Source organism: Mastacembelus armatus, chromosome 5 (genome assembly GCF_900324485.2).
Source record: "Mastacembelus armatus chromosome 5, fMasArm1.2, whole genome shotgun sequence".
NCBI lineage: Eukaryota > Metazoa > Chordata > Actinopteri > Synbranchiformes > Mastacembelidae > Mastacembelus > Mastacembelus armatus.
Genome location: NC_046637.1, coordinates 16,997,681 through 17,010,417, shown reverse-complemented (window position 1 = coordinate 17,010,417; position 12,737 = coordinate 16,997,681). Strand labels below are relative to the sequence as shown.

The window sequence follows — 12,737 nt, the reverse complement described above, 5'->3', positions numbered from 1 at the left end:
TAGCTGCTTGATAGTACTGCTGTTGTACCTGCTGGCCCAGTGTCAGTCATATTTTACTACGACACTTGAATAGAAGGAAGCCAGAATAGAAGGAAACAGTATCAAATGCTACAGTTAAACCTTCAAATAGCCTTAACCATCTCTCTCCAAAACTTACTGTTCTTCCATTTTGACTTTTGAGTTCAATTTAGGTCACTGCACTGATGTGCAACAAAATCTAAACATCATCTACTATAGGTGACAAAACACTACAATCCAGTGCTAGTTAATTATATGCCTTGTTAAACTGTGCATGAAAGTGTGGACGTATCTTTAAGCATACAACTTCACCCAGTGTTATTACCAAGCTCCCACATGTATGTGCTTGTAGTGGGGTTAAAAGTTCAAAGAGGTATGTGACAATTTGGAAATCAGCAGGTGACAAGGAAAACAAGTAAATAAAATAACCATATACCCCATAAAACTTATTACATATAAACATCATTACTTGTTCTTATATTGCCATTATAATAGTTCTATATTAGCATGAGTATTTATGATTGCAAATGCCAGTACATGCTTATATATTAAACCTTGTGTTTGCTAGCTGTGACCTCTGTGGAATTCAGTGTGGAAGCCATAGCATGGATGGCTGTATATTACTTGGCTGCCATCTACTGGTTCAGAAATAGTCTTGCAGTATAGGGCATTTTTCTGCTGGGGTTTTGAGTTAACCGATCCTTTAGTGTGCATTATGCCACTAGAGTCTGAGCAAAGGTGTTCATAGGCAAACAGGGAAAGGAGTGGAAGACCAAAATGGCTGATAATGTAATTGTACCCTTAAGAAATGTGGATAAACAATATGTGCAAGGGTTTATGGGATATGTGGTTTAAATTCGGATAATTACAGGCAGTAATAATACTGGTCCCCTCATTGTTTCACCTCAATTTCTTTACCCAGCATTTAAATGCTGTATCTTATACTGTTCCATTACTTGGAGGAAGTGTACTGCATTACATTATATATATAAACATGTCATATAAATATATGTTTCAATTTTTAATATCTGACCAGGGAATTCAGATGGAATATTTAGCTTGTTTCAGATAGTTTTACAAACATTAAAATTTAGACATTACAATACATTTGCAAAACCATGTTTTTTTCTTTCTTTCTAATGCTGTCACTTATAATTATCTTTTTTTTAATAATTTATCTTCCACCCGAAAGAGTGCTGGGATAGGCTCCAGCAGATCCCCATGACCCTGGTTAAGGAATAAGGGGGTATAGATAATGGACAGATGGATAATTTATCTTCCATCAGTTCTGCTTAATATTGCAGTATTGTTCAAAATAATAGCAGTACAATGTGACTAACCAGAATAATCCAGGTTTTTAGTATATTTTTTATTGCTACATGGCAAACAAGTTACCAGTAGGTGCAGTAGATTCTCAGAAAACAAACAAGACCCAGCATTCATGATATGCACGCTCTTAAGGCTGTGCAATTGGGCAATTAGTTGAAAGGGGTGTGTTGAAAAAATAGCAGTGTGGCATTCAATCAGTGAGGTCATCAATTTTGTGAAAAAACAGGTGTGAATCAGGTGGCCCCTATTTAAGGATGAAGCCAGCACTTGTTGAACATGCATTTGAAAGCCTGAGGAAAATGGGTCGTTCAAGATTTGTTCAGAAGAACAGCATACTTTATTTAAAAAGTTGATTGGAGAGGGGAAAACCTATAAAGAGGTGCAAAAAATGATAGGCTGTTCAGCTAAAATGATCTCCAATGCCTTAAAATGGAGGGCAAAACCAGAGAGACGTGGAAGAAAACGAAAGACAACCATCAAAATGGATCGAAGAATAACCAGAATGGCAAAGGCTCAGCCAATGATCAGCTCCAGGATGATCAAAGACAGTCTGGAGTTACCTGTAAGTACTGTGACAGAAGACGTCTGTATGAAGCTAATCTATTTTCAAGAATCCCCCGCAAAGTCCCTCTGTTAAAAAAATGGCATGTGCAGAAGAGGTTACAATTTGCCAAAGAACACATCAAATGGCCTAAAGATATATGGAGGAACATTTTGTGAACTGATGAGAATAAAATTGTTCTTTTGGGTCCAAGGGCCATAGACAGTTTGTGAGACGACCCCCAAACTCTGAATTCATGCCACAGTACACAGTGAAGACAGTGAAGCATGGTGGTACAAGCATCATGATATGGGCATGTTTCTCCTACTATGGTGTTGGGCCTATTTATCACATACCAGGGATCATGGATCAGTTTGCATATGTCAAAATACTTGAAGAGGTCATGTTGCTTTACGCTGAAGAGGACATGCCCTTGAAATGGTTGTTTCAACAAGACAATGACCCTAAACACACTAGTAAACGAGCAAAGTCTTGGTTCCAAACCAACAAAATTCATGTTATGGAGTGGCCAGCCCAATCCCCGGACCTTAATCCAATCGAGAACTTGTGGGGTGATATCAAAAATGCTGTTTCTGAAGCAAAACCAAGAAATGTAAATGAATTGTGGAATGTTGTTAAAGAATCATGGAGTGGAATAACAGCTGAAAGGTGCCACAAGTTGGTTGACTCCATGTCACACAGATGTGAAGCAGTTATAAAAAACTGTGGTCATACAACTAAATATTAGTTTAGTGATTCACAGGATTGCTAAATTCTAGAAACAAAAACGTTTGTATAAAATAGTTTTGAGTTTGTACAGTCAATGGCAGACACTGCTATTTTTTTGAACACACCTCTTTCAACTAATTGCCCAATTGCACAGCCTTAAGAGCGTGCATATCATGAATGCTGGGCATTGTTTGTTTTCTGAGAATCTACTGCACCAACTTGTTTGCCATGTAGCAATAAAAAAATATACTAAAAACCTGGATTATTCTGGTTAGTCACATTGTACTGCTATTATTTTGAACAATACTGTATATTGACAGGACTTCCTACCGGAATCTTATGCTCCTCAAAACGCTTATCTGGTCAAGATAAAAAGACTGCAAATTTCATATAATCAAAGAAGTCAATAAAGGCATCCACACAAGTGTTCCGATTGTGCTTTCATTCTTTAATTAATCTGTGTTTGGCTCTGCCATTCTGTAAACCCACAGCTAAATAATAAATAAGCATATGGAATTATTACAAGATAGTAACTCATTACATACTGTATATAAACAGGCATGTTTCCAACATGAACTTACTGCTGCCATAGAAAAATAAATCTAAGTAGGAAGTAAAAAAAAAAAACAAAACAAAAAACAAAAAGGCAGATATTCCACATAGGTGTGTATAGCATGATGTGTCTGTAAGGCAACTGGAGCATTTACTGTGTGCATGAGTGGCATGGACCTTTGATGTCGCTGACAGTGTTCTCAGCTTTAATTTTAGTACAAACTGGACACATGATAATCTTCTGAACAAACAATACTCATCTCCTCTTCTCAAGGTGCATTATGTATAGAACCATGTCCACCCACATTTGGGGAATAGACTAGGCAACCTTTCAAACATCTCTGAGATTTGTGTGTTTAATGTAAACTGAACTGTGATGAGGTGCCAGAGGGGTCATCATAGCAGACCTCTGACCTGCAGCTCTATGCTGGTCACTCCAAGTCCTGAAGGTTGATTGTGCTCCCTGTAAACTGGGAATTGTCAGAGCCATTGTCATCCTCGGCTATCACTGAAGGTTCCTGTGAAAACAAAATCAAAGAGCTCTATGAAATAATATCACTTTCACACCATATGGAAAATGGTAGGAGTCCCTACAAATATACTGCTCACATTTCAGATGAAAATTATCTCACCTGTAAAATGTTGACAGGCAAGTCAACAGTGAGTTGAGAGTGGGAGGTGGAGGGCTGAGAGCTGAGCTGGAAAGCCAAGTCGCCATCACTGGCTGGATCATCCTGCACGTACGTACACACACACACTGATCAGCATGTCTTCCAACAGCAGCTCTATGTGCCTATTAGGTGAAGCTGCTACGATTCTATGTAGAAAATGCTCCTTTCAGCACAGGTCACAAAAATATGTTTGTGTGAGCTGACTACATCATAGTTACAGTCTAAAAGTCAAGTGTTTCGGGAGCTCACCTGCAGCAGCTGGATCTGGATGTACTGTGTGACAGAGTCGCGCATAGTCAGACCCCCATTGGCTGTTGCAGCACCTTCACCATAACGAGCACCAGAGGGAGCCAGTGGTGCTGGCGCAGCGACTGCCTTTGCTCCCTTGCTTTTTCTCTGGCTCAGTCCTGAACTCCCTGCGTAGACCAAAGAAATCACCATTACACACGTTTGTACAGTCAGTTTAGGCTCTTGTCTCTAATTAGTCTGAAGAAATAGCATTACATAAAAGGTCAGTTTGTGTGTTACCAGAAGAGGCTGATGGGCCTCTTTGCTTCTTCTTCTTGGCTAGCTGTATGGCTCTGTAGTCTGTCCTGGCTGAGCCTCCACTGTCCTGAAAGAAAAAAATAGGTACACATCAGGGCTGCAATTCATTATAGCTTAGTTTGCTGATTTATTTTCAGATTATTGAACTGTTGCTGTCAAAAAAATGTTATCAAAAACCACCACAAACAAATTCTTTGGACTCTCACAGAAGGCCAAGGACAATCAGTCAATAGTAGTATATGGGGTTTGAATGCCAATACTAACTACAGTGAAGCTGGTGAGTGCATACATTTGTAGCATTACTTCATACAAAAGATTAGAAAACAAACATTCTGCTTTGCTCTCAGATGTGTACATTGTGGAGAGGTTAATTACACTTTCAAGGCAGCAGGCAACGATCCTGTTAATGGTAAAGTGTGTAAGATAACTACGTGGCCACTCACCAGGAAGCTACTTGGTGACACAGCACTGAGCTCTGGGTCTTTCTGGGGACTGAAACTGCTGCTGTGACTGGGAAAAACAAACTGGGTGAGGATTCTTCCTCCTTCCTGAGGCCCCAGCACCTCAACACAGCCCAGCAGAGGACCCGCTCCTCCCTGTGCACCAACCTCCACTACCTTGGATGGTGAGGCCAGCAACTCAGCCACAGGAGCTATGGCCAAGGTGGCAGTGGGCTCAACGCTCAGAGTGTTGGAGGAGCTGAGTGGGTGCTGCAGAGTGGGGTCCACAGTGGCAGTAGCACCTTGCATGGTGAGAGCTGTTAGCGTTCCCAGGGCTTCGGGGGTAACTGTCTGCACATCATCCAGGTTGAGAGTACCCTGTGGGGGCAGGACATCACCCACTGTACCCTCCAGACCATGGTGGGGGCCAATGTCTGTACTGGCTGCTAGGATGAGAGGGTCCACAGCCTTGGCCAGTGTGGTACCAGTGCCAGTACCAAGTGTGGTGCCAACAGAAGATGGGTCAATGGTGAGGATACCTGAGCTGATCAGGGACAGGTCCATTGTGAAGGTGCCAGCAGAGCTGCTACCACCAACAGGGATTCCCACTCCAACACCAGTGGTGGGTGTAGTTCCTCCAGGCATAGCAGAGAAAAGAGAACTGAGGTCCAAGTTTGCCAGCTGGTCGCTTCCCGCAATACCAGGCCCGGCAATTGTTGTTGGGGTGGAGCTGATGAGCTCACTGCTGGGGGTCAGGGTGGGTGTGGTCTCCATTTGGCTCAAAACATCTGGGATGGAGAAGAGGGAAAAGTGTGGAAGTTATAGGATACTAAATGGCTTCTGTTGATAACTGATCTGTGTACAGATGATGGGTTTTTTCTCCCTTCTGAAATTAAGGAATGATAATGGCCATAAGGACTCAACTCTTATTTACAACAACTTGTGTGGAATCCCTTTTCCATCTGCCAGTTCTGACAACTGCACTGTGCAATCCGACAAAACTCTGTATGTCTACTGGGTTTGGCTCCTTTTCCTACTCCAATATATTTACATATAAGATCTATTTCTACTAAGCTGACTTGCTCCTCTTCACTTGTAGAAAATATACAATAAACACCATTAGACAATTGATGTAAAGCTGAAGCATGTCATTTTAAAAGTACAAAAAGTTAATTAGTTTTGGTAAATGGCAAACGTTTGATTTCCAAGCATTAAAATTAATTAACCAAATCCACTTTTTCTTTGGTTTTGTTTTCTAAATCCTACTTTTTCTAAAATGGTCAGGTACAACCACTTGTCATCCATGTTCGTCCCCACAGTAAACCAACTGTATTGCATGCATTATTTTTAAAGTCATGAGTCATTAATGATCATTACTAACCAGGACTGAGGTGGTGGTGTTTAAGCATGTGACTCTTAAGGCTGCTGCGGGAGGAGAAGTGCTTGGAGCAGTTAGCCACAGGACAGCGGGTCCTCAGGGTGCTGGCGTCCTGCTTATGCTTCTTGGAGTGGATGTATAGGCTGCTGCGTGCTGAAAACTTGGCATTACAGCCTGTAGAGAAACATACAGGACACAAATTATAAAATTAAATTATAGATCAGGAAACATGAAACTATTACAGGTTAAATGTGAAAATATTATAGGTTAAAGATTTGGAGAGACTCATCCATGCATTTATCTCCAGCAGGTTAGATTATTGTAACGGCCTGCTCATGGGGCTCTCAAAACAGGCTGTAAGGCAGCCGCAATACATTCAGAATGCTGCTTCTTGGATCCTGACTAGAACCATGAAGTACAACCGCATTACTCCTGTTCTCAGATCTCTGCACTGGTTTCCTGACACTCAGAGAACACTTTAAAACAGCACTGCTTTTGTATAAGTCTCTTCATGGCTCAGCACCACAGCACATCTCTAACATGTTGATGCCATATGAACCATCTCGAACTCTGACAACGTCAGGGACAGGCCTTCTGTTCGTGCCCAGAGTCAGGAGAAGGAGCATTTCAGTTTTATGCAGCTAAAATCTGGAATAGTCTTTCTGATGATGTTGGACAAGCCTCAACTCTGACAATGTTTAAGTCCAACTAAAAGTGACAACTAAAAGTGTTTCATCTGAACTCATTCTCTTTTAATTTTGTATTGTATTTAAAATCTATATTTTAATTCCTGCCTATGTACTTTTAACTGGCCTTTCATTACTCTAAAGCACTTCGTATTACTCTGTGTATGAATTGTGCTATACAAATAAACTTGCCTTGCTTTAAAGGGAGTGTTTCCTCTTCACCGTCACCAAGTGGTTAAGGGATTTGTTGGGTTTACACATAAAGTGCCCTGGGATGATTTTTATCATGGTTTTGCGCTACACAAATAAATTGGATTGAACTGTCTGGCTGAAGTTCTGAATACCATGCCATGCTTATTTAGGTGCGTATTTTCAAGAAGGCCCCAAGGTTGCTAGTGGTAGAATGGTAGTCTGGCTCTAGTTTAAATGGCTTTAAGGCTGCAACAACTAATTGATATTAATGATGAAATTTGATTATTAAAATAGTTGTCAACGAATGTAGTGATTGATTAGCTATGATATAGTGAGGAAGCTGCTTGGTAGATGAGGTAGATGAAAACGGCAGAAGTGGAGAAGACTGAAAGTCACATTTTCCATAATTAAACAAATTTTACACTGTTACCGGAATGGTGGTAGTGCACATAAAGATAATCAGTTATATTTTTTTGTAATCTGATGAATCAAAAAATAGCAAAATAGTTGATTGTTGCAGCCCTACATGACATACACACAGCTTTACCTTAACATTCCACACTTTTGCTATCTACTGACCAAAAATCGAAGTATTTCCAAATTGGGCTTTTTAGTTTGTTCTGAGTGCAAATCACTCTCTGCAGCTATGTTGGGATATGAACTCTCTGCCATCATTACTGCTTGTGTGACTTGTGTCTTTGAAGCCAGGCATTCAGCACAGAAGCCCAGTCTCATGCAAGAACCTGCGAGGCAGACAGCAACGGTCGCTTTTTTAAAAAAAAAACAAAATTTTCATGTTTGTTTCATTTTACTATTTGTTTATTCAAGCAGATGTGGAATATCTGATAACAGGCCTACTACCCACTGACTTTCTTCCAGCAAAACCTCTACTCATGTTTTTTGTTTCTGGGACCCCTGCCTACCTTCTGCATGGCACTGGAAGGGCTTGGTTCCCAGGTGGGTTATACTGTGACCCTTGAGGTGCTCAGCCCGGGTGAAAGACTTCCCACAACCCTCCTCTGTACAGACAAAGCGACGGTCATCATCATGTTTCCTGAAAAACAGAGGAGACATTCTCACACATCTTTGTGGACACAATGGATGGACAAACACAAGGACTAACATGGCGGGAAAAGACCTTCATTGCTGATTCAACTATATTAAATCTGACTGTACACTTGACCTAAATCTACAAAATTATATTATGTTGGTTTTCAAGGAAAAATAAATGTCAAAATTGCAAAACCTACAAGACCCGCATCATTAAAACAACAGTAAAACTAGGTTAAAAGGTTTGTAAATCTTGTGTGAAGTAATGCAAAATCTGTATGAGAACCACAAAACCTGAAGTCCTCAGTCAGGTCAAAAGGCAAAAAGTAAAGCTGGAGAAATTACTGCTAATTTCTTCTTTGACTAATGACTTACCTTTTGTGTCGAAGTAACTTTGACATGCTGGTGAAGGACCACCCACAGCCCTCTGAGTCACAGACAAATGGCCTCTCACCTGAGAACAGGAAATTAGCAATTCACTTACCAGTGCACAGGATTTAAGATTTTTTTATTTTTTTTTTTTATCATACCAACAGATTAGTTAATTAGAATCTCAAAGGTCAGTATCAGCACTGATCAAAAGTAGGCCTACCAGGTTTGTATTGCTTTACTGAGTATAACCCTAAGCCTGAGCCTCTGTTTTATATCACCCGGCTGAAATGCCCAGTGTAGATATATTTTAGATTAGAAAATGAAAACTGCCCTGTAGCCAGATATACCTGCATCGTGAGCATTTCACTAAGCACAGTAACAGAACATTAAAAAATTTTTTATACATTTAATAAAAATTTAAAATAAAGAATAAAAAATTTGATGACACCTAAAAAATAAGGACTGTACAGAATGCACCCAGCTTACTCATCACATTTTAGCAGAATTTTGTTTGTTACAAGTGTGTTTACAATATTAAAGTTAAGCTATTACAACATTTTGAAGTGGGACTGTGAGGACATAACTCATTTTGACTGTTCGAGTTTTACAATGCTGCACTAAGTGGAAGTGATCTAGTTAAGACATATTTTAGTTTACTTATTTTGTTAAAAAGTTTAAAAAAAAAAACAATGCTACAATAAGTACTGTTATTGTAAAAGCCATTTAAAAACATTTGCAGTTTGTCAGGCAATTTTTTAATGCATTGCACAACTATTCAACTATCAAGCATATACGCTGGAATAGTTTGAATAACTTTAATGCAACTGTATAAATGTACTATTTAGGAAAACACAATTATCAGATTGGAAGTCAGTGAGGATTTTGATTTTTTTTGGGGGGGTGATGCTATCCACTGAGTGTCAGACAGATGGCCCACTTTTTACCTGAGCACCATGTTTTCGATTCAGGTCAAACATTCTTAAGATTTGTCTTATGATTGTTTTGAAAAGATGCAGCAATAACAGCTAAATTCACCAGAAATGAGTGAACAAAGAGCAACACATTCACATAGACATGTGACTGGAGAATGACTTGCTCTTTACAAAAACTGCCTCAAACCTCTCAGTTAACTGAATGCTATTGTGGAATTAAAACAACTGGGTTTAATTAAAGCAACTGCTCTCTGAACTTGTACCTTATCCCAAGCCTCCCTCCTGAACAAATTAGGGGGTAATGTCAGGTCAATACTACTGTAACTCAAATCCAATTTTTTCTTACCAGTGTGACTCCTCATATGGATCTTGAGGCGACAGGCCTTGTCGTATGTCTTATCACAGCCTGGGTAGGTGCACGAAAAGTGGCCTGTTTCTCTGAAGTGAGTGCGATTGTGGGAGAAGAGGGCACTAAAAGTGATGAAAGTTTTCTCACAGCCTGTTGCAAGACAATCAGGAACAATAGTTACCACCACATTCTTATACGTTAGGCTAACTGCAACAACAGGATTATAAAGTTTAATTTTACTGTGAAGACATTCTAAATGAACATCAACAGCAGCCAGTTCATTAACATAAGATATTTTGTGTCATTCATCTTCTAAGGAACAAATAATCAAACGGATGGAGTATGGAGTTTCTAGCAGCAATGTACAAATGCTTTGTGCAACTTTAAACAAACTATATGAAGGTAACGGCTTCATATCCAGCACAACCACTATATAAATATATTCTTATACTACATGAGACCATGTAAGAAAAAAGTGGAAATTATCAAAGAGTAAATGATGGTAAATGAAAACAAAAAACATCATCCCGCATGTGTTACCTGGGTATTCACACTTGTGGGGCCTCTGCGGCTCAAAGTGGACCCTCTGGTGATTTGCAAGACGTGTAGCACTGCGAAACCTCTCACTACAGATCTCACAGATGAAGGAGTTATCCTGCTCGTGGACTTTGACATGAGCCTTAAGATTGTAGACTGTGGTGAAACGCCGCCCACAGCCCTCAAACAAGCAGGTATGTGGGCGTTGCTTGTCATGGGACTGAAGATGTCTCTTCAGCTTGTAAGAGGTGGCAAAAGCCCAGGCGCAGCCCTCCACTGTGCACTGGTAGGGCCGTGGGTCCTCTGCGTGATTCAGGAGGTGAACCTTGAGTTTCTGACGCGTGTCAAACATAGCGGAGCAGCCAGGTTCGGGGCAGCCAAAAGAGGTTGCAGACTCTTTCTTTGACCTGGCCAGTGGTACAGAATGGAAGTGCTCATTGTCACAGTCAGTCACAATGGCTTTAGGGGACGCAGTGACAAGATCAGCCTCTGTTACAGCACAAAGCGTCCCTGCCTCCTGCTTGATGATGGGACAGGAGTCCAGAGAAGTGCCTAGCTCTGATAATGAGCAGTCATCCACCAGGGCAAGCTCTGAGTCACTCACAGACACACCTGGTCTGGGCTCGTCCTGCTGGCTGGTACTGGAGACCGCAAGGGTGCTGATCTTCCCGATGGATTTAGTGCCACTGTCATAGTTGAGAAGAACAATGTCCTCATGGTCTTTCATGCCTAGATGCTCCTTCAAGCTGACCATGTCGTCCTCTTTGTGGACATATCCCTCCGGTGGCGCAGCGAGAGTCAATATGCCGTTTTCTATGGTCACTATAATGCTTTGGTTGTTAATCGTAATAGTTCCGGAAAAGGTTTCACCCGAAGGCGGATTTGTGGAGGCCGAAGGGGGTTCTGCACTGTCCTGCAGCCCAGTCGACTCAGAAATGAAGTCCGAGGTGTCCATGGCTTCCACGATGCCCGAGTTTCCTGAAATCAAGACACTGCCCTCGCCAATACGGGCCTGCTGCGTGAGCTCCCTAACGAGTTTACCTTCACCGTTTTCAGTGCAAATCTGTCCACAAATCTTATCGCCATATTTGTTTGTCAGAACAACGTCTTCGACAGTTTGGCGACAGATCGTCTGTAAACTGAAGCCATGGTCCGTTTTTTTCAAGGGCTGAGTATCAGGACAGTTCGGGTTGGCGTTAGATTCACCAAGAACAACACTACTGCTGTTTGCAGCCTCCATGGAGCCACGGAGACTTGCTTTACAGCCCTCTGGCGTGTTACCTTTTATTTTATCGCTGTCCTCGGATGACACATCCCGTTGGTGTTTGCCCGCCTCACCACTGGCATCATCTTGAACGCCATTAAAAACAACAAACAGGTCCTGGGCGGGTTTGTGTGCCGTGCTCGCCGTACTTAAACTCTCCGACGGGGCTGTCTGCTTGAAGGCGCCTTCCTCGCGCTGCTGCCGTTGAACTGGAAGCAGAACCGCTGGCTGCCGCTGCTGCATCGGCTCCTCTTCCCCTTCAAACAGAGGCAGCGCCATTTGCATTACACTGTCCCCATTTTCTATCCCATACTTCCAGCTAGTCCGGACACACTCTTGAGAACCAAGCAGCGCGTTAAGCTCGTTTTCCTTTTCAGTGTTGACGTTATGACGTCCAGCGGCCGGTCTATGACCCGGTAAATGACTTTTATCGGCTGGCTGCGGTTTGCTGACTGACAAACAAGCCGTTCCGCTGCCATTTTCCGCCAGTAGGCGAAACGGTGATGTCCTCGGCCTGTTGTTGTTGTTGTTGTCACTCTGTAGTTCAAGCGACACAAACTGTCCGTCCGCTTCATTTTCGATAAAACGAGGTCTCGACCCTGTAGCTGATCGATGTGGAGACGGAGGGGTTCTGTGTAGGACGCCATGTTGAGAGTGAACGTTTTGGGCATCAGAAAGCCCCTGGATTTCCATCTTGGTGTCCCTGTAGCAGCGACAGAGAAAAGCGCCGCCCTAGCAGCCGCAGACGGTCCACAAAGCCACTCCACCGTTTGCAGCACGCCGGGTGCTGCTTTTAGGCCCAGCATGGAAACCCTGCAGTTTTGAGTGCAGCGGCAACCTCGGTAATCTCTAAAATGTCGCATTTGCCAATTTATTAACTACCAACGTGCTGTAAAGTTCCAGTTTTCTGTATTAAATTCGGAGATACAGCTTTTCAGCTTACTGTTCTTACTTACTCCGCAATTACTTGTTTAGGATAACAAATTTCCATACTCGAAAATGCCCGAATGCATGCTTCTGTTTTAGTGTGTCATTTCAGAAACATTATCCATATGGACCATTTAGCAACTACTACAGTTGTTTGTGAGAGGGTACGTTTTTACAAAATTCTGCACAGTACTTTTGTCAAACATAGCTGTAGATACTACGAG

The 12,737-nt window shown here is 41.8% G+C and overlaps 1 protein-coding gene across 1 annotated transcript; it reads right to left on the bottom strand.

The window, feature by feature from the left end:
* Window positions 1-3,048: 3,048 nt before the first annotated feature.
* LOC113130703 (zinc finger protein ZXDC) lies at window positions 3,049-12,328 on the bottom strand. Its single transcript, XM_026307523.2, has 10 exons — window positions 10,326-12,328; window positions 9,783-9,935; window positions 8,508-8,586; window positions 8,006-8,136; window positions 6,208-6,378; window positions 4,830-5,614; window positions 4,369-4,453; window positions 4,090-4,256; window positions 3,802-3,903; window positions 3,049-3,687 (listed from the first exon to the last, which is right to left on the bottom strand). Exons 1-10 carry the CDS (start codon window positions 12,277-12,279, stop codon window positions 3,601-3,603), a joined length of 3,714 nt encoding a protein of 1,237 aa, XP_026163308.1. The 5' UTR covers window positions 12,280-12,328; the 3' UTR covers window positions 3,049-3,600.
* Between the last annotated feature and the right edge of the window lie 409 nt (window positions 12,329-12,737).